The sequence below is a fragment of the Mytilus edulis genome, chromosome 9, assembly GCF_963676685.1.
Source record: "Mytilus edulis chromosome 9, xbMytEdul2.2, whole genome shotgun sequence".
In the NCBI taxonomy this organism is placed as follows: Eukaryota; Metazoa; Mollusca; class Bivalvia; order Mytilida; family Mytilidae; genus Mytilus; species Mytilus edulis.
In genome coordinates, this window is record NC_092352.1 from 12,018,459 (window position 1) to 12,045,949 (window position 27,491).

The 27,491-nt window shown below is 31.4% G+C and overlaps 1 protein-coding gene across 1 annotated transcript; it reads left to right on the plus strand.

Moving 5' to 3' along the window:
* The first annotated feature begins 7,710 nt into the window (after window positions 1-7,710).
* Window positions 7,711-27,074, plus strand: LOC139487632 (sphingosine-1-phosphate lyase 1-like). Its single transcript, XM_071272552.1, has 16 exons — window positions 7,711-7,798; window positions 9,719-9,866; window positions 10,667-10,836; window positions 12,206-12,245; window positions 14,479-14,558; window positions 15,882-16,010; window positions 16,853-16,941; window positions 17,388-17,424; window positions 17,858-17,965; window positions 18,543-18,605; window positions 19,231-19,377; window positions 20,126-20,246; window positions 21,740-21,857; window positions 23,454-23,600; window positions 25,776-25,896; window positions 26,501-27,074. Exons 1-16 carry the CDS (start codon window positions 7,772-7,774, stop codon window positions 26,600-26,602), a joined length of 1,647 nt encoding a protein of 548 aa, XP_071128653.1. The 5' UTR covers window positions 7,711-7,771; the 3' UTR covers window positions 26,603-27,074.
* Window positions 27,075-27,491: the final 417 nt, after the last annotated feature.

A 27,491-nucleotide genomic window follows, 5' to 3' on the forward strand; every position in this document is an offset into this window, starting at 1 on the left:
GTAAGAAGCTTCTGTCCAAGTTTGGTAAAAATCCAGGATAGTTTATGTAATAAATGTTTAAAAAATTTAACTGCACACTGAATGTCATGTTAACTAGAAGAAAACAAAATTTCCTTCTAGATACTAGCTTTTGAGCATAAACAAGCTTCTGTCCAAGTTTGGTACAAATCCAAAATAGTATAAGAAAGTTATTAAAATTTAAAAAGTTGAACCACAGAGTGAATGTATTGTTTCCTGGCAGAAAATCTAAGTCCATTTAAAAGTAAAATACAGAAAAATGGATTTTTTTTTACAAAATTTACTTCTGGATACTATCTTATGATCATAAACAATCTTCTGTCCAAGTTTGGTACCAACCCAGGATAGTTTAAGAAAGTTATAAAAAATTTAAAAACTTTAACCACAGAGTGAATGTAATATTTCCCGGCAGAAAAACTAAGTCCATTTATAAGTAAAATACGGAAAAAATAGAATGTTATTTTTACAAAATTTACTTCTGGATACTATCTTTTGATCATAAACAAGCTTCTGTCCAAGTTTGGTAGAAATCCAGGATCGTTTGAGAAAGTTATTCAAATTTCAAAAACTTTAACCACAGAGTGAATATTTGTGGACGCCGCCGCCGACGACGACACCGACGACGACGGAATGTAGGATCGCTTAATCTCGCTTTTTCGACTAAAGTCGAAGGCTCGACAAAAAGACAAACAGACACACAATAGTACACATGACACAACATAGAAAACTAAAGAATAAGCAACACGAACCCCACCAAAAACTAGGGGTGGTCTCAGGTGCTATTAAATTGTCCCTCTCTGATATGCTGCCTAAACTTAAGTTTTACGTGAATTTTGATACCTGTATGGATAGTTTATGCTTTCAGTTTTCAGGACAATTCAATTACTCATTTGTTGTCATATTTCATTTATAAATGTGTGATAGTAACCCCAAAATTTTGATTCATTAGCCTAAAAAAGTACAAACATTGCAATGAGAGGTATAAATGGACCCAAAGGGATCTGATAATGAAAGCAAAAAGGTGCATTAGTGGTGTTGTCATCTCAGAATCATCTTTTGTATCAATATTCAACTGGTTTTATTCAGAATATTTGACCATTTATTGGAGAACTTATTGCTCTATACTATATTCTTTCATGATGCAGCGTGATTTTATTTGTTTGACAAAGTTTTGCACAAATCGCTGTAGATTTAATTTCTCTCAAACTTTTAGCTTATAGTTTATCATAACATAAGTTGGCACTAATGCTTGTTAATGTAGTGATCAAAGTGGTGTAATATACTGACGACTGGATTAATCGGGTTATGAACATGATGAAGCACCTATGCATTCTAAATGGGACAGAATAACACAAAATGACAGCTTATTACATATTACTTAATTGTATGAATGGTGGTAAAAATATATTTCCATTCAACTGTTGTAATGTTCTTTTTGGCATTTTGTCTGTTGAAGTATTTTAACTACTCAGTTTCATGTGCAAAAAATATTGATCCCCCCATATTGAATTCATATAAAATTTGAACCCCCCTTTTCCACATACATAAATAAACAGCTGCGCCATCAGCGCATGATACGCCCGCCGTCTTATGTGGAAGTCTTATGCAATAATCATAAATAGTTTATGAGAAAGTTTTAAGCAATAACCATATATTGTTTTAGAGACACGTCGGGACATGTGAAACCCCCCACCCTGTCTTTTTCTTACAAAAACTAAATATTACCAAAATAAAATTTTGAATCAAAACCAAAAAGTATACAGATCTTTAGATTCATATATCAAAGAAGTGTGTAAAGTTTTAAGCAATAATCATAACTTATTTTTGAGATACGGCGCGACATGTAAAAAACCCTCCCCTGTTTTACAAAATACTCAATAACTCAAAAATGAAATTTTGAATAATCACCAAAAAGTATACAGATCTTTAGATTAATAGAACAAAGAAGTGTATAAAGTTTTAAGCAATAATCATAAATCGTTTTTGAGATACGGCACAACATGTAAAAAAAACCCTCCCCCTTTTTTATAAAATACTAATAACTCAAAAATGAAATTTTGAATCATCACCAAAAAGTATACAGATATTGAGATTAATATAACAAAGACATGTGTAAAGTTTTAAGCAATAATCATAAATAGTTTTTGAGATATGGCGCGACATGTAACAAAAACCTCCCCCTTTTTTACAAAATACTCAATAACTCAAAAATGAAATTTTGAATCATCACCAAAAAGTATACAGATATTGAGATTAATATAACTAAGAAGTGTTTAACGTTTTAAGTCATAATCAAGAATCGTTTTTGAGATACAGTGCGACATGTGAAAAAAACACACCCCTGTTTTAGTTATAAAGTGCCGTAACTCAAAAAGTTTAAATCTTATTTTCACCAAAATGTATACAGATCATTTGACCATCATAAGAAACAACTATATTAAGTTTCATGAAATTTGGATAAGTCGTTCTCAAGTTACGATGCGACATGTTTACGCCGAACAGACGGACAGACGGACGGACGGACAGACGGACGGACACCGGACATTTGTATACCATAATACGCTCCGTCAAAATTTTGACGGGCGTATAAAAAAACTTAATCCCCCCTGTATTTTGACCAGCCCCCCTCCCAGATAAATAATGATAAGTCCCTAAAGCAGATCATAGGTATATGTTTCCCGAGATAGAATTTTCTTATACATTACCTTGAAAAAATGAAGATTTTACTATGCTCTTTCAAAAATATAAAAAAAAAAGGATGGGTCACCGTGCTATTCAGTTTCACGCAAAGAGTCGTTGAAAATTGTCTAAATTTGCTTAGAAAGATCATGAAAAAACACATTTATGTGCATAAAAAGGAAATCTATGAGATAGAATTTTGAAATAGATTAAGAAAAGATGGGTTTTGTAATATGTTATAAGAATTTAAAAAGAAAAAATGTTGTCGCTTAACTTGTTTGCTTACTACAAGCAAGGATTTGTATACTATACAAATCCTTGCTACAAGTAACAAAAATAATTTCCTATCAGACCAGTATAAATTTTGTACTAACAGAGTTATCTCCCCTTAAATGGCTTAGTTGAAAAACTTTAGCACAAATGTTTGTTAATTGTTTAAATATTTTGAATAATGCAATAAATGTGCATTTTTTTCTTTATATAGATAAACAGTGTAATTAATAAAATTGCACATCTGTCTACAAATTTGAAGATTTGGGCAAATGACTAGACTAATTGTGTACTGCGATTGTACAATCAAAGATTGCGGAATACCACGAATTTACCGTTTGTTTAAATCTGGTGATCCGTTTATTTAGCAATCGGATTCGCCATGGCAATCGGCAGGGTTTAATATCATCTGTTGTTCGACCTGCTAGTCAAATGCGTTATCATTGTAGTTAAAATATACATTTTCACTTTTTTGGTCTTTTGAAAAATGTTGTTCGTGCTGTATTTAGACCCTCTGCCAAGAAATTTGTCTTGTATGCACACGTATAAAAACTGCAGTTTGCATCCAATGCAATCATAGGTTTGAACGTTGTTTTTAGTTAAGACTTGTTTAAAAAAAAAATCATTTGGGCTTTTATTATATTTACCATCGGGTTTATATGATCCGTTCATTCTATTTCGACACTTCAAAATTCAAGATTCTATCCTAAATTTAGGAAAATTATAAGGTCCTGTCAAATACTGTTTCGATTTCTAACATCACTAAAGAGACATTAATTGTCGAAATCCGGATATGGTGTACTAATTTTGGCACCTCTTGTTTGGGGTATACCATCTTTTCCATAAGTTTATTGTAAACTTTGTGATTGCTGCTCTAAATGTTGTTATTTTATGTCTATATATTTAACTTGAATACCTCCACGAGGGGCTTCAATAATGGTACATTATCAGGTGCGATTCCAGGAAATTGAAAAGGACGAGGTCTAGTTAACCAATGTTTGGACGGATGCTTGTAAAAAGTATATTCATTTATCAAATATGTAGCCCTATTAGGGGTTGGTAGCCATCTGCCCCCCAAATCCATCTCTGTTTTAAAATAGAGGGTATATTGGATAAAGAGTTGTTGGAGGAGTTCATTGCGTGCAGAGAGCGTGGTACTCTCTTCACGCCCGATATTCTCTCTTCGCACCCTATTCTAACTTGGCGTAGCTGCATATTTGTAATTTGCTCTAGATTGATTGCCGTACGATAAGTTTCATATGTACAAATATAACAAATACGGAACTACCTCTTAATAAAAAAAAATCAAATACCCTGTTTCCTTCTATTTATACATGTAGTAATCACAAAGTTGACAAAGTGCATGTGACAACATCTGATCTAACTAATTGATTTTTCGACTTAAACAGTTAAAGAATCATATTAATCATGTTCATCCTGTAGATCAAGCAAGTTAGACTCTAGTTTCATCTTATATAAAAAAAAAAAATCAAAAATATTTTTTTCGCTTTGATTTGTTTTTGTAAATTTTTATTTCGTTTTGTTACGTTCTTATTCTGTTATCTATACTATTAAACGAGAAGACCTCATTTTTGGTGTCGCTTCTCTTCTTTCCACAATAAATTAATCAACACGCCTCTGTGTCCTATAGGTACAGTGCATAGTCGCATTTGTCATCCATTCATATGATTATTTAGATTGAGTTATTTTGGGAGAAAAACGAGAAAAAAGGCATCCGGATATTGTCCCGTCATTGGACGAAATTTTAAGTCTGATTAGACTTCCGGTTTGCTTTTTTCTGTATACTGTATCTTAAGAATTCTATGTCTTCTATCTGCTATCATTTTCAAGTTTACTATCCACGGTGGTCACACAGTTTATTAAATAGAGAGGGTCTGTATACTATATCAATGACCTCCATGGATCGATTATTAAACTTAAAATTGAAAGTAAATACACTATATTTATATAGTATTGTCTAATGAATGTTCATAATATACAGATAAGCGCTAAAATTATTCATGTGAACTTTTGATACCTTTTCTGAAATTCTCCAGTTATTAAATCTTTTACAAAACTCATTGATTACAAAAAAAGAAGATGTGGTATGATAGCCATGTTGAGACAACTCTCAACAAGAGACCAAAATGACACAGAAATTAACAACTATAGTTCACCGTACGACCTTCAACAACGAACAAAGCCCATACCGCATAATCAGCTTTAAAAGGCCCTGAACACAATCCTAACCAGAAAACTAGCGGCCTTATTCATGTACAAAAATGGAGAAAACAAATATGTAACACATAAACAAACGACATGCAACCACTGAATTACAGGCGCCTTACTTAAATGTTTATAACATACTCAATGTATAATGTTCATATTGAAATTGATAGAAAACCAAAAATTGGGAATTTTGGAAATAAAGGAGGAGGGATATAAGAAAAACATTTTCCTGTCCCCAATAACCTATGACTTATGATACTTTTGCTGAAATTCCCCACTAAATGTATTATATTCATATTGAAATTGATAGAAAACCAAAATTGGGAATTTTGGAAATACAGGAGGAGGGATAAAAAAAAAACACATTTTCCTGTCCCCAATAACCGTTGGCTTATGATACTTTTGCTGAAATTCTCCAGTCATTCAATATTTTACATAATTCTTCCAACAACACTTTACATACTTTCAACTACGCTCTGAATGCCCGCGATTTCGCGGGTATGTTCTAGTACACTTGAAACAGGTATCCGCTTTTGGTTCATTTCCGCTTTCCTATATATTTTATCAAAAATCAAAACAATCAAACATCAAAAAGCGAAATGATAAACTGTATGTTCATATTACTATTATTAAAATTTGCTTAAAAATATCTACACTATTAAATTCAAAAACTAATTTTATATATTATTTGGAGAAATTTTCAAAATTAAAAAAAAAAGACAATTAGGGAATACAGATTTAAATAATAAGCGGTACCTGGTAAAAACGAAAAATTCCAAAAATAACTACTTTATTCAAACTGGAATCTCATGACAAAAGACGAAAAAAACCAAACTCTCTTAAAAAATAAAATAGCAAAACCAATGAAGGAAAGTCCTTGGTTAAATGTCAAAATCAAAAGCTCAAACACCTCAAACAAATGCATGGTAAACAACAGTCAAAAGGATGGTTGCCCACGTGCCTAGAGATCCCGTTTTTTGTGTTTTTCCAATGATATGTTTTAAAATTTTCAATTGCAAAATAGAAAATATAACAAATGTCAAAAATCAATCCTCTTCAAAACACCACCAAGAAAACGTAAATTCCCTTGACTATTGCACCATTCCATGATTGAAGGAGAATAGGCAGAAGATACAAAAGGAACATTCATATAACTCAAAGTAACTTCATGGCTATAAAACATTAAACGACGACAAGAAAATCAAGCCCACAAAACGCCAAATATAGAAAGACTGATCATTACGAACCGCAGTAAAAAACTTGTGGGTGATCTCAATTGCCCTGAAAGGGTAAACAGATCCTGCTCCACAAGTGGTACTTGCCGTTTTACTCATAGTAAGAACAAGTTGCACAATCGAGTCAAAAAGGAAGGGGTTGCAGTTATAACTATTGGAACATGAGCGTTGTCATCTGTAACACAGATATTCCACAACAGTCAACCAACTCTTGATGGCGTCCGTAAAACTTTCGAAATAGAGACGAACTTCGTATTTTACCGCTTGAACTATAAATTTAAAAGCTTACATACAGCATATGTATCAAAGACCTCGTGATATAGGAAACATACGCTCCAGAATAACGTATAAAATTGGAGATATTTACGCCTTTTCGTGCAGGTGATGATCAGGAAATGTTGCTAAATAGAAATGGAGAGTTCACTTGACAGAATAAAAAGAATAGTTTTAACATTGATATTTTTTGACGATGGTACTAAATGCATTGATAGCCTTATCCAATTTAAAAGTTTTAAATCTAAGTCTGCATGGCGACAGTCATCAGCTGCTAAACATAACTTTTTCTAACCCTACATATGAAAAAAAAACCAAAATCCATCAATTTCCTAAACCAATAAATTGTATATTTGAAAATATAATTCCTAGCCTGAACTGAGTTAATTCCTGTACAACTATAATGGTGGGATTTATGTATTTTGACGGTAAATGGTATTAGACATACAACTTAGGCGTGTATGCACAGAAAGTGAGTGTGGTTCGTTTTGGTCAAATTTACTACGTTCTTTGTTGTGTTTTGTATACTGTCGTTTGTCTTTTGATCGTTTTATTTTCTGCCATGCATTGTCAGTTTATTTTCGCTTTACATGAGTTTGAATGTCCCAGGCTAGATTTATCAGTTTTCGAATTTATTTGACGTGTAGTACTCAGTGGAAAGATATTGTAAACCCTATTTTGTAAAATTGTTTGTTTTAAGATTGTAACACAGTGATGACTGCTATACCCATGTTTTGACTATTTTATTTATCATATGTCTGTTTTGTTCACGTATCGTTGTAAATATAACGGAATTTGATGAGTCTGTCGTACAAGTGAGAGGTTTAGCGCTATAAAACAAAACAGAAGGAATCATACCAAAATTGTCTGGATAATAAAAAGGGACATGGAAATCAAACTAAGGATTATTCATATTGCTGATTTATGATAATCTATATAAATAAATATTATTGATACCCGGAGTTTCTGTATTTTCCGGATATTACAAAAAAAAATCAGTAATCGCTTTTCTTCGAACGCACCGTCGATGTTCGTCGGTCATGTGACACAAAACCCAAATTGTCAAAATGTCGAACGCTCTGAAAGTTGTATTGGTAAGATATTTTAACATTCTTTGATTACACTATTTGACATACCTTATGACTTAGAACATGAAGATTTTTTTTTTAATTTTCAAGTGAACTTTATTGATCAGACCTGGAGAAATGAGGTTTACATAAAGTGTCTACCGTAATCTTGTTGGCAATGTTGCATAACAAATCGATTGGTAACCATATTATTAAATACGAAGCATGTGTTACCCGTTAAGGAGGACGAAGTCCATATAAGTAGCTACATTGTATCTGAAAAAGCATTGCTTAATTTTTAAAATTTGAATAATAAACTAGTTTTGAATTGTGTTACATCATGTACATGCTGTCTGCTGTCATGAGTCATGACCAAAGTGTAAAGGCTAAACTAAAGCCATCTTTTACTCCTACATCATAATGATCGTACAAGAAATAACATTAATGATAAATAATAGAATACATGTACTTATGTAATCAGTCACATTTCAGAGTTATACATCAGCAGACTTGAAACTTCTTGTAAGTTGTAGTGATCATCAATAATTTAATTTTTCAGTGTGTCAGAGTTACTAATTGGCTAGCTGAGGAACCATAGCTCTTAGGTCCTTATGTTATATTTTGACTACATGTATTTGTGTATGGTCTGCAAAAAGTAAAAAAATAACTTAAGGACCTTTAGAAGAGCTACCGTTCCACAGCTACTAATTGGCTCGTCAGATGTAAATAAATATTAAAGAAATTATAATTCTGAATAAAGAAAATGCAAGGGGTGTCAATGTTACTTAAAACCAGTGGTATATTGATCAGTAATTAATCAATAACTGTGTCACCAGCTTTCAGTGATAAAAATTTACTTCAGACAATAAGCAAAATAGCCTATTAAACCCTTAGATATGCAATAAATATAATAAATTGTATTTACTTTTATTCCCAATATCATTATCTTGGAACAGTGTATGACATTTGTATTTTCAATTACAAGAATTGCATGTTTAATAATTATAAAAAATCAATTCTCATTTTGATAAAAACACTTTTATTTTATCCTCTGGTAAACTAAAACATCTATTAATAAAATGACAATGCGATCCTTAGAAGTGAGAAACATCCTCTTTCCAACCATATAGAAATCATCAAATAATCAGAATAAAAGGAGATGTAAATAAAATGCACCATCAAAAATCTAAATATTTGAATATTAAAGTTGCTAAGAAAAAGAAAAATTCTCTTAACTTGGAACACCAGAATAACAACTAGATGATAAAATTATCCTATGCCACCCTTCAATTATTTTTTTCCAATGTCATTATCATATCATTTTTATGGATATCAAAAGAAAATCCAAAAAGAGGTTCAAAATAAAAAATAGACACTGAACAGAAATGCTTCTAAAAACAGATATATTTAAAGGCATGACAGGTAAAGTTAGCTGGGCAATAAATGAATGAAAATGAAAAATATAGTTACAAGACCCTCAGCCCTCTATACATATACATATATAATGATCGCATTGTCATTTTATTAATTAATGTTTTAGTTTACCATCTCAAGTTCGATACATGTACATGTGATAATTGAAATCAGTTTTTGTTTTCAATTATCATTTCCAAAAGTCTCTGATTACATATAAGAAGTGAATAAATTTGGTAAATCTCTTGGTGGAAATAATGAAAGATAAAGAAATACCATCTGCAGGAAATAAATTGATTTTTTCTATATTTTACTGATCAGCATTACATTTTAAACTGACAGCAGCAATCAAGGGCAAGACTGCCACAAGAGATACCGTTTTTCGTAGACCCTTTGCAAATTTTTGTCATTCCTTAAAATTAGGAAGGTATTTACTCAAATCATTCAGTCAATTGTAGAACTGCCTTGTTAATAGTATTTATTTTTTAATAAATATACCATGATCATGTTAAACATTCTATTATTTATTTTCAGGATCCAGCTTTTGCTGGATTAGACATAGTGAAGGATAAAATAAACTCAGTATGTCAGAACTTACAACCTTGGCAGGTAGTCCTTTACACATGTGGTACTACAGTTGTTGTTATATCGGTCAAGAATTTTTTATTCAATGAAGAAGAAGGTGAGTTGATGACAATAATTGATTCAATTCTTGAAGCATTTGTTATGATTAGGATAAAAAGTCACACAGAATTACTACCTAACATTGTATAATGATAAAAAGTCACACATAACCACTACCTAACATTGTATAATGATAAAAAGTCACACAGAACCACTTCCTAACATTGTATAATGATAAAAAGTCACACAAGTGTGGAAAACAAAATCTGATCATGGAAAAGTCATTGGTTTTAGAATGTTTTAATTATGGTTCAAACCAATGCAGACAAAGCAATGGTAATTTAAAATGGTTTAGTATTGAAATTGAAAGTTTTTAATGATCTAAAAGAATTTATTATTTAAAGTACTGAAAACATATCTTAATTGATATAATGAGATGTGGAGTGTATACAAAACGTAACAAAAGAGATAGCAACCCATCAACACTGAAAGACACACAACAGACATTGAGACATCAAGTTACAAGTCTTATTTCCATGGAAATTATAAAGCCCTACCCCCTCATCATGGTTCATTGACTTTGAAACTTTAACATAGTTTACAAGTTAATGTTTTAGTTTAGGTTTGTATTTATAAAGGGAACGACTTATGATAAGTCATTGGTATTTGGTGTGCAGTTGTATTAACATTTGCACACCTTATTTCCATGGAGATTGTTCAGCCATGTACCTTCAGTGATGGTTCATCGACTTTGAATATTTACACAACTTACATGATACAGTACTGCTATTTTAATTTTAAAATTACAAAAAGGCGAGATATATCTCTGTGATGACAGTTTATGTTTGTTTCTTATAGATCTTGTACCTCGTATGAAGAAGAAAATCTTCAGACTTGTTAAAATGATTCCACAAGTGAAGAAGAGAATAAAGGACGAAAAAGCCAAAATGGCTCATGAAATGGAGGAATCATTCCACAAACAAGTAGAAGGTTACATCTTAGCTCTTCCTGCTAAAGGATTGCCAATGGTAAGAGAAATAGTAATTTTATTAGAAATATAAAGGAAAATAACTACCTGTATATCATAAATGACATCTTTTAGCTACAATCTGCATTTGACAAGTTATATAGATATAAGAAGATGTTGTATGAGTGCCAATGAGACAACTCTCCATCCAAGTCACAATTTTTTAAAGTAAACCATTATAGGTCAAAGTATGGTCTTCAACACAGAGCCTTGGCTCACACCAAACAGCAAGCTTTAAAATGCCCCTAGAATTACTGGTGTAAAACCATTCAAACGGGAAAACCAACGATCTTATCTATATAAAAAACAAGAAACGAGAAACACTTATGAACCACATCAACAAACGACAACTACTAAACATCAGATTCCTCACTTAGGACAGGTGCAAACACTTGCAGCTGGTTTAAACGTTTTAATGGTACAAACCTTCACCCTTATCTGAAACAATAGTGTACCATCACAACATAGAAAGACACACTATAAAATATCAATTCTAATGCTAATCGTTTGTAACGATAATTTTGATTGGGCGTTGACAAATATTTTCAAGTGGTAAATTCCACGTTCTACCAGTCTGTAACTAAGAAAGCCACCATTTTTAATTTCAATTTTTTTTTAGTATGTGATTTCTCACAAGATAAACATGAAAGTCACATTTTGTCAAACCATTCTGAATTGTACGAAAGGTATAAATACGTCTAGAACTTGATGTTTGACATTGTGAGTATACATATGACGTCACATTGTTTAGTTGCTAAAGACAATTCTACAGTTTCAGGGACTTTTTCATTTATGTCATATTAGTTTAATGTTATTTATTTTGATATGCTGCATTAGAATGGAGATAACTGTATTGTATTTTAAGCTTGGCCTTTGTAAAAAAAATTTTTACTGTCGCAAATATCCGTATACTACGTGTCGCTAGGTAAACTCAATTTGTGACAGTAATATCTATGTTTTAAGAAGGGCAAGCTTAAAATACAATACAGTTATCATCTAATTGAAATTGCTTAACTCAAACAAAAGACAAATGTTTGAATCATTCTACAAACACATTGTAATAAAATTAGTGCCAGGCTCTTCTTGCATACACATAGTTCTTATTTATCAGTTTCAGAATTTAGCAATACAAGAAGAAATCTGACAGTTGAAATCATTTTGTATAAGATATAGTTTTATGAACGTAAAATAAGTAATTCCTTGAACTGTAAACTTTTGTGTGAAAATTTATTTAAAAGTTTTGATACAAAATAATATCACATTAACAAATATATTTGATTGCTTAATAAACAGTGGTAAGTATTTCATGTATATTGATGCATATATTTGAAAACTGAAAACAAATATATTATTGTAATTTTTGTTTCTAGGACGGTGTTATCGACGAATTAAAGAAATACCAGCAGATAGGTAAGTAATGTATTATGAGTGTTACATACATGGTCATTATCATAAATAAACATTCCTTTTTTGTGAGATTGAAATAATCCTAATGGAATAAATTTTATGTTTGGTAAAACTAAAATCTTGATAGAAAAGAACAATACAGTACACAGAAGGTCATTAAGGAGGCTCGAGGGTACAAAAAAATCAGCAAAAGTTGAAACATACATTACAGTACACAGAAGGTCATTAAGGAGGCTCGAGGGTACAAAAAAATCAGCAAAAATTGAAACATTTGTTTTTTCATTACAAATTTTATTTATTACGCTATTAGTTGTTTCTTTATGATATGGCATAAAAATCGACAAAAAAAAATCAATAAGTTTTAGCACCAGATGACTTTTAAAATGTTTATATCATTTAAAAAGTTCCAAATTATCTCCCATTAGTGAAAACATGCCATTTTTAGCTCACCTGACCTGAAAGGTCAAGTGAAACTTTCTCATCACTTGGCGTCTAGCGTCCGTCGTCCGTAAACTTTTACAAAAATCTTCTCCTCTGAAACTACTGGGCCAAATTTAACCAAACTTGGCCACAATCATCCTTGGGGTATCTAGTTTAAAAAATGTGTCCGATGACTTGGCCATCCAACCGAGATGGCCGCCATGGCTAAAACTAGAACACTGGGGTAAAATGTATATTTTGGCTTATATCTTTGAAACCAAAGCATTTAGAACAAATGTGACAAGGTAAAATTGTTGATCAGGTCAAGATCTATCTGCCCTGAAATTTTCAGGCGAATCAGACAACCTGTTGTTGGGTTGCTGCCCCTGAATTGGTTATTTTAAGGAAATTTTGTAGGTTTTTGGTTATTATCTTGAATACTATTATAGATAGAGATAAATTGTAAACAGCAATAATGTTCATCAAAGTAAGACCTACAAATAAGTTCCATGACCAAAATTGTCAGTCAAACCCTTTAGGAGTTATTGCCCTTTATAGTCAATTTTTAACAACTTTTCTTAATTTTTTGTTACTTGTACAAAAATCTTCTTCTCTGAAACTACTTGACCAAATTTAACCAAACATGGCCACAATTATCATTGTGGTATATAGTTTAAAAAATGTGTACGATGACCCCGCATACCAAACAAAATGGCCGACATGGCTAAAATTAGAACATAGTAGTAAAATGCAGTTTTTTTTATTTATGTCTTTGAAACTAAGAGATTTAGGGCAAATCTTTCAAGATTTAAATGTCCATCAGAATAAGATATATCCCCTCACAAATTTTCAGATGAATCTGGCAACCCATTGTTTTGCAGATTTGGTTATTATCTTGAATACTATTATAGATAGAGATAAACTGTAAACAGCAATAATGTTCAGCAAAGTAAGATCTACAAATAAGTCAACATGATCAAAATTGGTAGAGGACCCCTTAAGGAGTTATTGCCCTTTATAGTCAAAATTGAACAACTTTGTCATTATTGTAACTTGTACAAAAATCTTCTTTTCTAAAACTATGGGCCAAATTTAACCAAACTTGGCCACAATCATTACTAGGGTATCTATTTTAAAAAAGTGTCTAATGACCCCACCTACCCACCAAGATGGCCGACATCAGTAAATACAGTAACAGGTGAGCGACACAGGCTCTTGAGAGCCTCTAGTTTTGCATAAAAATTGAAATAACTTTTTTTAATTCATCAGTGACCTATATATTTTATTTATTTTTTTCAAATGAACTGTACCTTAACTTAACTATTGTAAAATTTAAGCGATTTCTGTAATTTACTTCTTTTTTTATTTCGATTTTACCTTTTTATCTGCTATTAGTTCAACAGAAAAAAGGACCTTAACAAAAATGCATGCTTCTTTCAAAGGCAGATTGTGAGCTTAAATGAATGCTGACCACATATTTTTATTTAATTTTACCATTCAGTATAGGTTAAAGTTTATTTATAGAAAAAAATAGCGAAATCCTATATTTAAAAAAAAATTGATTTAGACCCAGGAGCCCCCTTAAATAAAACAAATAATCATGCTGTTTTTTTTTGATTGAATTCAGATGATTTGAATGTGAATTTTGATGTCACGTTGATTTATTATCATGTCATTCATCATCTATTGAATATTAAGATAGATATTCCTGTAGAAAATAAGAAGAATTAGTATGGTTCTTTTCATTATGTCACATTTTTGTTGTCTGAAAAGAGATAAACAACTTTGATATTTTTAATGACTTTTTTATTTGCAGCTGAAATTGACTGGGAGTCAGGACAAGTATCTGGTACAGTATACAATGGAGACCCAAAACTAACAGCTTTAATGTCCAAGGTATGTATTATCATGTGTTTTTCTTCAGTTCATGTACATCCCTTTCTTGGTATGATAATTATTGTATCCCTACTCTAAGAGTAGGTCCAAATCTGAAATCTGCATTTAAATTTTCTGTCAATCAATCTGTATTTTTGGTTGCCAATGAATATTTCAGTCATACTTTTCTCATGTACTTTACAATTTGACAACTCCATTATTAAGTTAGAAGATTGACAAGGAAAATGATGAGTTTTTAACTGTTGTAAATTGAGAACACTTTTTGTATCCTTCAGATACCTGTTTTCCAATACTTTAGAGTTATGGGTGACAATGGATACATGGTGTTTTAAAAGTATTTTAACTGTTAAAATGATATAATGTGAATTCTTTTTATTCTTTGATACCAGTTTAAGTGGATATTTTGACAGATTCTGAATACTAGCCCATAGGAAATTCCTATTTTATTAAACACTTTAATTCATGGTTCACCGACACCCATGAACACCTAGTAAATAAGTATCCCAAAATTAAAGGTTTAAACCACAAAAATGAATATGGTAAATACCTCTAGTTACCTCTTTGAGACTGCAGGTGGGAATTCTATAAGTGAACCAACACCAAAAGTTGTGATTGTGCAGTTGGCTAAAAATGAGTGGAAACTGCTGGGTATTCTCAGTTGTCTGAAAATAAATAAGAACATGTCACCATAAAGGCAACAACACTAAAATTTTTACAGCATTGCAACAGTTTATTTGACGACAGGTTTTACCAGCAAGTGTTGCGTCTCTAGGACAAGTGTATACAAGAAATAAAACAGTAAAGTATACATTTTGTGGTTATTGCTGTTGACCAGAAGAAATATTAAAATAATGGTTGTTATGACACCTTATATAGATAAAAATAGAAAGTGAAAGTGGAATAAAATTAGTTAAGTTGAATACAAAATGAAAGTAAGTCAAGAAAGTTATAAACGTTTGTTTTGCTTCTATACACATATATGCATGTATGCAGTCTTATTAGAGGTTCCTAGTGGTATAGTTATTCAGATGTTGATAGTGAATGATAAACTGTTTGGTTTAATTTCTGAAGTAAAATATGAATAAGAAATGGGGATTAAGTACATGTACAAAGACAATCAAGAATCTAATGCCAATAACATGACAAAAAGCATAGTTAAAAGACAAACAAACGCAGACCAAAAGAAGGTATATATACTTTGTTTTGAAATATATATTTAATCAGTTATTCAAAATTCTCAAAGTTGATAGTTAAGTATCTCACATTCAAATTTTACATGAAATTTGAAAATCCATTTACTTACATTACGTGTATATATTGTAGACATATGGGATGTTTGCCTGGACTAACCCTCTTCATGCTGATGTTTTCCCTGACATTAGGAAGATGGAAGCTGAAGTAGTCAGGATGTGCTGTTCTTTGTTTAATGGAGATTCAGACACTGCTGGAACAGTAAGTTTAGCATCAAGTAGTTAAAAGGTGTTCCTTGTTGAGGAGGAGAGACTAATTAAACAGTAAGTCTAGTGATTTTGGTGTTCCTTGTTTAGGAAGAGAGACTAATTAAACAGTAAGTCTAGTGATTTTGGTGTTCCTTGTTTAGGAAGAGAGACTAATTAAACAGTAAGTCTAGTGATTTTGGTGTTCCTTGTTTAGGAAGAGAGACTAATTTAACAGTAAGTCTAGTGATTTTGGTGTTCCTTGTTTAGGAAGAGAGACTAATTAAACAGTAAGTCTAGTGATTTTGGTGTTCCTTGTTTAGGAAGAGAGACTAATTAAACAGTAAGTCTAGTGATTTTGGTGTTCCTTGTTTAGGAAGAGAGACTAATTTAACAGTAAGTCCAGTGATTTTAGTGTTCCTTGTTTAGAAGGAGAGACTAATTTAACAGTAAGTCTAGTGATTTTAGTGTCAATATTAACCAAAAGTTGAACTAAGTAGTGGTCAATATTTTAGTGTAAATGGGTTGAACTAAGTAGTGGTCAATATTTTAGTGTAAATGAGTTGAACTAAGTAGTGGTCAATATTTTAGTGTAAATGAGTTGAACTAAGTAGTGGTGAATATTTTAGTGTAAATGAGTTGAACTAAGTAGTGGTCAATATTTTAGTGTAAATGAGCACTTAAAATAAAGCATGCAGGTAAAATATAAATTTATAAATTCCTAATGCAGGATATGAATAAACTTATGACGTTACTTTTTACTATTTCATTGCAGCCAACTCAAATAAAATCATATTTTTGGAGTCAAATTTCTACGTGCATGAAAGAGTTATAATCATGTTATTATCTTTTGTTTAGATGACATCTGGTGGAACTGAGAGTATATTAATGGCTTGTCTAGCTTACAGAAATATAGCCAGAGAAAGAGGCGTAAATATTCCTGAAATGTTAGTAGTTTGTATATGATTTATTGTTATTAAATATTTAAGTCTGTGTATATGTGTAAAGAGGTTGAAAATTGTTTAAAGGGATTGATAAACATACCATAAAAGCATGTTATTTCAAAAGGTATAAGAATTAGAGGACATATATTTGGTTTACGTAATCCTTACGGTATGAATGTTCCATCTAGAATATTTTAGTTTTTAACCACACATTCTTGGATCAATGAATTGATAAAATTATGGTATATATTTATGAGATGGTCAGTGTCTAAGTCTATAGAATACCCAGACACACACTGCTTGGTCTATTGATGCTTTGCCACAAGTTCACATCAGTCTGACAAATGATACTCTTCCCTTATTTTTAAGATCGACTGAATCCCAAATATTTGGGTTATATTTTTGCATATTTACTCTGTTAATTTATCTGACTTTGAATTAATTTTCAGTATTGCACCAATCACAGTTCATGCAGCTTTTGACAAGGTATTTATCTTTTAGAATGTTTACTCTGTTAATAGACAACTTTCGAGTTCGATGCATTTCCATCAAAAACTTTGGTTTTAGTGAACATCATTTGTGCATTTCGGGGCATCGTCACTTTCGTTCCAATGTTGAGCGAGTGGTAGGAAAACTATGATGCTATATTGTACAAATTAATCAGCAAATTGAGTTCTCATAATTGACAATCAGCACTGCTGTCATTAGGGCATTGTGATTAAGTATCTACTGAACAACAACAAATTTACATGTAAAACAAAATACTCATTTTCAATAGGCTTATTTGCTGTATATATTTAAACTACAAAATCAGTCACCAATGAAAACATTATTTTCCTTGAAACCTTGTTAGCTTGTACCCACAAAAATAAATGAATCCACAAAGTTTCTGTGTTTAAACTTAAAATATTTATCATAGGCAGCATCATATTTCCGAATGAAGTTAACTCATATACCAATAGATGAAGAAACAAGGATGGTTGACATCAAGGCTATGAGGAGAGCTATCAATAAAAATACATGCATGGTAAGTGTAAATGTTTAGGTTAATTGATAAAACATGAAAAGGTAAAAATTAATTTAAAAAAAACATTGGACAACAGAAAAAACTCCACATACCACCAACATCAACTCCTCATTAAAATCAACATCAAAATAAAGAAAAACAACCGTGAACATCACATGGTTTGTTTTGGTAAAACATTTGATGGGGTTAAACCAGTTATGTGTGCTCAAACCTCTCCTATTGTGTATTGATATAATATAATCAAGGAAGGAATAAAGAAAAGAAATTATCTTGAAGATACTTAACAACTTGCAGGATTTAGCCTTGAACTACACAAATTGTATCCCTTGTCCAGAGTGCACTAATATGACCCCAAAAAATTGTGTAAACTGCATGAACATTTTTTATAATCCAGAATTTAATTGTTGCAAACAGGAGGCAAATGAGGCGTTTGATAACCAGTCAATCAAATTTGGGTAAAATTTTGCTACAGGTTCTTCAGCTCAATAATCTTGTCATGTTATGACAAAGTTGTTGTCCGGATGGAATGATTTTAGAGTGGGTTGCATTAATGATAAATACTTATTTTTGTTTACAGTTGGTTGGATCAGCACCACAGTTCCCTCATGGAATTATTGACTCAATAGAGGAAATATGTCAGGTAAGTCAACTTAATGAGCTCTTAGATAGGATTTTAAAACTATAAAAGAATATTTTCTGGTAATTGTGTAAGTAAAGTATAGACGTTACAAAAGAAATTTGAAAATCTATCATAGAAATTTGTTCAAATGCTATTTCCAAATTGGTTTATCAATGACTACTCACTTAATATATGAACAGATATACATTTGTATATATATATCATTATTGTCCTGTCCATCCACATTGCCTGTTGTACTTTCATGTTATATAAAATGGGTTTCATGATGGCATGTGGAAAAAATAGTTGTGTAACTAACTTTTTGTGTAACTAACTTTTTCATTTTATGAATAAAGAAGAATTATAATAATGGTCTGTTTGTCACAAAGATTTGTTGATACAAAAAAAATCTTCTACATTTTACATGGGTATTGAATGAAACGTGAAATCTGTTATTTTGTGTTTATGGTTACATAAAGCAAATTCCACACTGCTGTAATAATAAATTCATTGAAAAGCTATATAAGGGAATAATTGAAATTTAACCAATGAAGAAATTAAAACAGTAAACAACATGTCTTTTGTAAAATAATACAAAAATCAGTGATGACTTGGTGTGCTTAGCTTTGTACTGTTGTTTTATCAGTTGGGAGTGAAATACAATATACCAGTCCATGTGGATTGTTGTTTAGGAGGATTCTTGGTGCCTTTTATGGAAAAAGCAGGGTACAATATTCCTGTGTGTGATTTCCGTGTAGAAGGAGTTACAAGCATATCAGCTGACACACATAAGGTAAAATATGAGCGATTTGAAAATATTATAGTATTTAAACAATTTCTTGTGTTCAGTATTTAAACCAACTATTCAGCAGAGATTTTCATATTTTAGGTTACATATCGTGATCAGTAAAATGAATATTGATAAATTGTTTGTCTGCAATTAAATGATAACAGTAAACTCATATTCAGGACAAGAACATGGGATATGAATATGAACATTCCTTGATTTTATATGACACACTGAGCAGGATGTTTAATGCAATTCTTTACAAGATGAATTTTGTAATGATATTATATTAAAGATGTTTTTTGATACTAGCATTTTGTTTGAGTAATCATTATTGTATTGAAAAATCCAGTAGCTGGAGATATTTTTTTATACCCCATTTATGGGCATTATGTTTTCTGATCTGTGCGTCCGTTCGTTCATCATTCGTCTGTTTTTCTATCCCGCTTCAGGTTAAAGTTTTTGGTCGAGGTGGTTTTTGATGAATTTGAAGTCCAATCAACTTTAAACTTAGTAAACATGTTCCCTATGATATGATCTTTCTAATTTTAATGCCAAATTAGAGATTTTCCACCATTTTCACAGTCCACTGAACATAGAAAATGATAGTGCGGATGGAGCATCCATGTACTTGGGACACATTCTTGTTTAGAATGAAAACTAGAATCTGTGTACATTAAACAAGCATTATAAACCTAAAAATAGACCAATAGAATGTCACAGTATTGATTGAGGTATTATTTATATATTTTAGTATGCCTTTGCCCCTAAAGGTTCATCAGTTATCTTGTACAGAAATAAAGACATAAGACAGAGACAGTTCTTTGTTCAACCAGAATGGCCTGGTGGAATCTATGCTACATCTTCTATGGGAGGTAGGATTATTATCTTAAAAATATAACATCAGACATGGTGGAATCTATGCTATATCTTCTATTGAAGGTATGATAATTATCTTAAAAATATAACATCAGACATTGTGGAATTTATGCTACATCTTCTATGGGAGGTATGATAAAAATATAACATCAGACATGGTGGAATCCATGCTACATCTTCTATGGGTGGTGATAAAAATATAACATCAGACATGGTAGAATCTATGCTACATCTTCTATGGGAGGTATGATAAAAATATAACATCAGACATAGTGGAATCTATGCTACATCTTCTATGGGAGGTATGATAAAAATATAACATCAGACATAGTGGAATCTATGCTACATCTTCTATGGGAGGTATGATAAAAATATAACATCAGACATGGTGGAATCTATGCTACATCTTCTATGGGAGGTATGATTATTATCTTAAAAATATAACATCAAACATGGTGGAATCTATGCTACATCTTCTATGGGAGGTATGATAATTATCTAAAGAATATAACATCAGACATGGTGGAATCTATGCTACATCTTCTATGGGAGGTATGATAATTATCTTAAAAATATAACATCAGACATGGTGGAATATATGCTATATCTTCTATGGGAGGTATGATAATTATCTAAAGAATATAACATCAGACATGGTGGAATCTATTTTACATCTTCTATGGGAGGTATGATAATTATCTTAAAAATATAACATCAAACGGTGGAATATATGCTATATCTTCAATGGGAGGTATGATAATTATCTTAAGAATATAACATCAGACATGGTGGAATCTATGCTACATCTTCTATGGGAGGTATGATTATTATCTTAAAAATATAACATCAGACATGCTGGAATCTATGCTACATCTTCTATGGGAGGTATGATAATTATCTTAAAAATATAACATCAGACATAGTGGAATCTATGCTACATCTTCTATGGGAGGTATGATAATTATCTTAAAAATATAACATCAGACATAGTGGAATCTATGCTATATCTTCTATGGGAGGTATGATAATTATCTTAAAAATATAACATCAGACATGGTGGAATCTATGCTACATCTTCTAAGGGAGGTATGATCATTATCTTAAAAATATAACATCAGATAATAATAGTTTTTGTAAGTTCCAAACCTTTTATAAAAAATGAATGAGGGGAAAAAATAAAAGTTGAAGGTTTGTAATGCATGTAAATATTTCATTATGATTTGAATTTTCAGGTAGTAGGTCAGGAGCTATCATTGTCGTATGCTGGACTGTGTTGGTATTATGTATATAAATATTACATTAAGTTTTGAATTTTTAGGTAGTAGAGCAGGAGCTATCATTGCTGCATGATGGACTGTGTTGGTATTATGTTTTTAAATATTACATTATGATTTAATTTTCAGGTAGTAGAGCAGGAGCTATCATTGCTGCATGATGGACTGTGTTGGTATTATGTATGTAAATATTACATTATGATTTGAATTTTCAGGTAGTAGAGCAGGGGCTATCATTGCTGCATGCTGGGCTACACTTATTTACTTTGGTGAAGAAGGATATGTTAATTCTACAAGAAAAATAATCAGCACAACTAGAAAAATTACAGATGGGTAAGTAAGAAGTACTTTATTTAAAATATAATTATTTTATATTTAGGAATTAATTTTCAAACATTGGAATTTATTTTAGGTTATTACTGTGTTATGAATATTGGAATATCTTAATACATGGGCTACATCGGATTAAAATCGACCTTATGCAAATCAGTATCTATATATCTGATAACCTATTTCTGGTTGAAAACATCTCCTTGGAAAACCTGTAACTGCTTGAAAATTGAACTGTTATAAGAACCCAGACAAAATTCATCTCTTCTTTTTTTTTTTTTTTTTTTAAGTTTTTAACAATTTTATTTCTTTATAAATGTACGCATTTTCGGCATTAAATTCATCTCTTGTTTTGTATTTGAATGGTCCAAAAACAATCAAAGTCTTATAGATATACCGGTATACATTCATTTGACTTGCGTAAGGTCCATTTCTATCTGACACAGCTCACATTATATTGGCTCATTTTTAGCTCACCTGACCTGAAAGGTCAAGTGAGCTTTTCTCATAACTTGGCATCCGTGGTCTATCATCCGTAAACTTTTACAAAAATCTTCTCCTCTGAAACTACTGGGCCAAATTTAACCAGACTTGGCCACAATCATCATTGGGGTATCTAGTTTTAAAAATGTGTTTGATGACCTGGCCAACCAACCAAGATGGCTGCAATGGCAAAAAATAGATCATTGGGGTAAAATGTAGATTTTGGCTTATAACTCTGAAGCCAAAGCATTTAGAGCAAATCTGACGTGGGTTAAATTGTTTATCAGGTCAAGATCTATCTGCCCTGAAATTTTCATACAAATTGGACAACCTGTTGTGAAGTTGCTGCCCATGAATTAGTAATTTTAAGGAAATTTTGCAGTTTTCGGTTATCTTGAATATTATTATAGATAGAGATAACAGTAAACAGCAATAATGTTCAGCAAAATAAGATCTACAAATAAGTCAACATGACCAAAATTGTCAATTGACCCCTTAAGGAGTTATTGTCCTTAATAGTCAATTTTTAACAATTTTTGTAAATTTTTGTAAATTTTTAGAACATATTTTCCACTGTAATTACTCGGCCAAGTTCATTATAGATAGAGATAATTGTAGCAACAAGAATGTTTAGTAAAATAAGATCTACAAACACATCACCATCACCAAAACACAATTTTGTCATGAATTTATCTGTGTCCATTGTTTAATATGCACATAGACCAAAGTGAGCGACACAGGCTCGTGAGAGCCTCTAGTTTTACAACCACACATTTCTAGATCTAAATTTGTATTCCCTCAGACATTAAATGATGCTGAATGCATTAGAAAAATAACTTACACTTGTTGGAGAAGTGGTTTCTGTATAAGGATGACAGACAAACTCCTTTGAAACTAGAAGCCAAAAATGGCAACTGAATGTGAGGTTTTATTATTAATAACCTGATACTGGTGTTTTTTTCCACATTAATAAAGACATTGCAATCATTTCTGAATGTACAGTAGTTATGAAATATACCATGGAGACTTGGCAAAAAAAAAAAGTTTGTATGTAAAGGTAAATGTATTATCATATTTGGTTAAAATAGAATAGCATCATTGTTGTTTGAATTATAGGTTAAGAAAAATCAGAGGAATGAAAGTATTTGGTAATCCCTTGATGTCAGTAATAGGCTTTGGTTCAGATGAGTTCAACATCTTCAGACTGGCTGATTATATGACCAGTAAAGGATGGGCATTAAATTCACTGCAGTACCCAAACAGGTAAGACTTACTCTAAACAGTGTTTATCATGCTTACATCAATTGGTTTATGAGACTTAAAACATCCAACAATAGAGAGGCCTGCATTTCACAAAAAATCTTATGACTTAAATTAATATTTACTGAATGGTTGATGACTAACAATCATCAGATAGCATATTTACCTGATGATATCAGGATATTGGTATTTAGTGAAATCTTAACCCGAATTTGTGATACAATTAGAATTGCAAAATTTACAAAATGTAAACAATAGGTAGAAAGGTTTAGGCTTTAAATAAATATCTATTTGGATAAGTTAATGCAAGCACACAAGATGTATAGTGTCTTATACCACTACAGGTTTGTAATGTTTAACAACTATTTTATATCAGTGTGTAAACACGTTAATTATGAGCTTTGAAAGTCAAGTAGTTAGAGCATTTTTCTGAGTAAGTGTTAAAAGATTTTAAACAAATATTCTTTACTGTGGGTTAGCATTCATTAGTCGTCAGTATCCTATAGATTAACAACTTGTGGTTATATTGGTAATTTAGAATCTTCCTTGAAGGTGGTGCACAAATGTGCAGCTAATTAATTTGATTGATGTGTCATTTGTATACTTATTTTCCTTTGAACTATGTTCAATTTCATAAAGTCAATGTGTTGATTGTCTACCTTGAACAGGGTTATAATTTTATTAACCGAATTTTTGTGACAAAAATGTTGGTTATTGATTTGGGGATGTACGGCGGGCGACCGGGCGTTACTGACAACAAAATGAAGGTCAAGTTCAATAATGACGATTTTAACTTTTACTGTTGAGGAGTTATGGTTCTTGAAAGATTGAAAAATGGTGTTTCCAGTTTTGTCTGTGCATTTACTCATGAACTGTTTAACCAAACCTTTTAAAATTTTAATATGTTGTTACTGATGATAAAATGGAGGTCAAGTTCAATAATGTTGATTTTGACTTTTACTGTTCAGGAGTTATGGTTCTTGAAAAATTGAAAAATGGTGTTTCCATTCATGTTGTTACTTTTACCCATGAACCATTCAAATTAAGCTTTTCAAATTTTAATATGTTGATACTGATGACAAAATGGAGGTCAAATTTGATATTGACGATTTTCACTTTCACCGCTCATCAGTTATGGTTCTTGTGATATTGCCAGGATACAAATAAATGTTAATAAATCCGGTTTGCTGTCGTTGTGATAGCCTCTTGTCTTTTACATATATAGTTTTTTTTATTGAATTTAAAATCGTTACAAAATCTGTAAATGTACTACAAGTATTTTTCATAAGTTTATCTCAGACAGTTATGTATATCTATAATTTCTTTTGTTTGTTTTGAAATGTTTAAAATTAATATATACGAATATAAAGAATTATTTTATTAATATGATGTTTTAAATATGTTTTTGTTACATTTAGATATTCAGATCGTGCCAAAACGTCATATATGAGCAAAGTCAAATCTACCCTCATCATCATTAAGTTTCTTAGTGCAATGAGACTAACTGCTCTAAATCACAGATCTCAAGCACTTGTTTCAGAATACAAATTTCCTGTTTAATACCTTAATATAACATTAAAGGTATATAGGAGGAAATATTCTAAAACAAAGTGCCTATGTCACAGAAGAAGCATCTTCTTCCAAGTATTCATGAAACTGCTCTCTTTTAAAGCCATATCCTGGAAATTATTAAAAAAAACACCTTTCTATCTACTTTTAATTTGAGGAACAATATGCCGGTGAAAAAAATAGGTTTAATTGTGCTGTCAAAAATTCACTGTTTCAAGTTGTGGTATGCATCAAAAATATCCCAACAGCATTCGTCAGATATTTTGTATTATGACGTCAAAATTTCACGTTCAGTAATGGCGGACAAATAGTTTTAAGGTGTATACTTTAAAATTTTCTTAAAAACAATTTGAAATAACATTAAGACAGGACATAAGACAATCCTTCCTTACCTGTATATAGGGAAGACAAACTCATGGATATCTGTGTCAGGTTTAAAGCAGACACTACAAACTCTTGTAGTAAAAGTACAATGCACAAAAAGAAGCTATGTTATAATCTGAAGGGCAGGAGGATTTTTTTTCCATTACATTGAAAATTAGACTATTTACTTGCAAACAGGACCCATCCAATTTATTTCACTGTCTAATGTTAAATTATTTCTTTCAGTGTACATTTGTGTGTTACATATGTACATACACATGAGGGTGTAGCAGAACGATTCCTTGGTGATGTAGAAAATGGTGTTACAGAAATTATGAAGGATCCAAACTCAGAAATTGGAGGAATGGTATGATTATTTGCTTTAGATTTTGTGTGTACATTTGTTTATATAAGCTGAAAAAGCACAAGGTACATTTTTGGGATTATTTGGCCCTGTAAATACATGTCATCTCTGTAGGGTCTGTAGTTGGCCTGTTGGAAGGTAAAATTTCTACCCTAACCAACATACCTTTATTTTCCAGTGGCACCCTTAATTTTCCACCTGTCATCATGGTCGTCCCACGGTGCAGAACCAACTTTTGTTTGTAATTTATTTTTATTTTATCTGAAAAAACACCTAGCATTGTGATACATAAATACATAGAAAATTCATGATACATGTATTAATATTAAATTTTTCAATATCAGTTAATAAAATTAAATTAAAAAGTTAGATATGCTAATTGTATATTTTATATATGATAATTATCTACTCGATCATACTCAGCATTTATCACTCAGGATTAGAAAAACAACTTTGCTCATTCCAAACAGTCAACAATGATTCAAAGAATTGTCTGAACTCGTAAAGCTGCATTTCCAGTGCTCCCATGCTTTGAATTTTATTTGTAGGGATCAAGGATATGATGAACTGTAGATAATTCTTAATGCTTTTCCACTTATATTTTCAGGGTGCTATCTACGGAATGGCTCAGACTATCCCAGACAAGTCCATGGTAACAGAATTAGTTGGGTGCTTCTTAGATGCACTTTACGCCACAGATAAACATTAAAGCGTCAAAGTTTTTCTGTGATGTTATAATACTCACATGATTATCTTTGATATTATAGTGGATATAGTCTAGATGTTATACCATATATGTATTTCTAGAGATTTTGGTGCCAAGGTTATTGTTTCTTTTCATAGCCTTGCCATTTTACATGTTATTTGATATGATATTTGAGATACTTTTTACATGTAAATGGCAAATCATACATGTTATTTACCACATAATTGACTGTATGATGGATTTGTTTTATATAATAGAAATGCTGCCAAACAAGCATATATCTGCTTTTCAGAAGAACTATATCTCTGGAATGGCACTTTATTGTTTGATCAAATTCTTCATGATTTATATGTATGTTTAAATGTTGTTTATTTATTTCATAGTTTTTTTATTGTTTGAGGAAGTATGTTATGTTTATTTAGATTATTAACTAGAATGTCAAGATGATAATATTCTACAAAATCATCATGTGAGTTTCAACCATACCTGCCAACTTTCACGATTTAGGCGTGTACTACACGATTTTGACCCTTTGTCACGATTGCACGATCGTGTTCCTGAAAAACCCTCTAATACACGATTTGGTGAAAATTTACACGAAAAATATTGTTGTTCCCGATTTTGAACTGTGTCCAATGGAGGAAAATCGTGTTCAGCCAATCAAATTGTGCGTTTCTCATGATCAAATTAATCAGCCAATCAAAAACGTTTTCTCTCAAGATTGTTTTAACATGCTAGATATTGAACTTGTGTTGTATTCCTCTGTTTGTTGGTCAGAATTGTAAAAACGTGAACATGGCAAATGATTTTTCAACTGCAAGGAGGTTCTTACACTGAATAAGAATAAAAGCATGGCTGATTGACAAACTTCAATGATGCAGTACTACCATGA

Bases quoted from the DNA above. Each gene is read 5' to 3' on its own strand.
- LOC139487632 (XM_071272552.1), top strand. From the start codon at position 7,772: ATGTCGAACGCTCTGAAAGTTGTATTG. The intron at 9,867-10,666 runs GTGAGTTGATGA...TGTTTCTTATAG, and splicing joins TTTATTCAATGAAGAAGAAG to ATCTTGTACCTCGTATGAAG. The intron at 23,601-25,775 runs GTAAGACTTACT...TATTTCTTTCAG, and splicing joins TCACTGCAGTACCCAAACAG to TGTACATTTGTGTGTTACAT.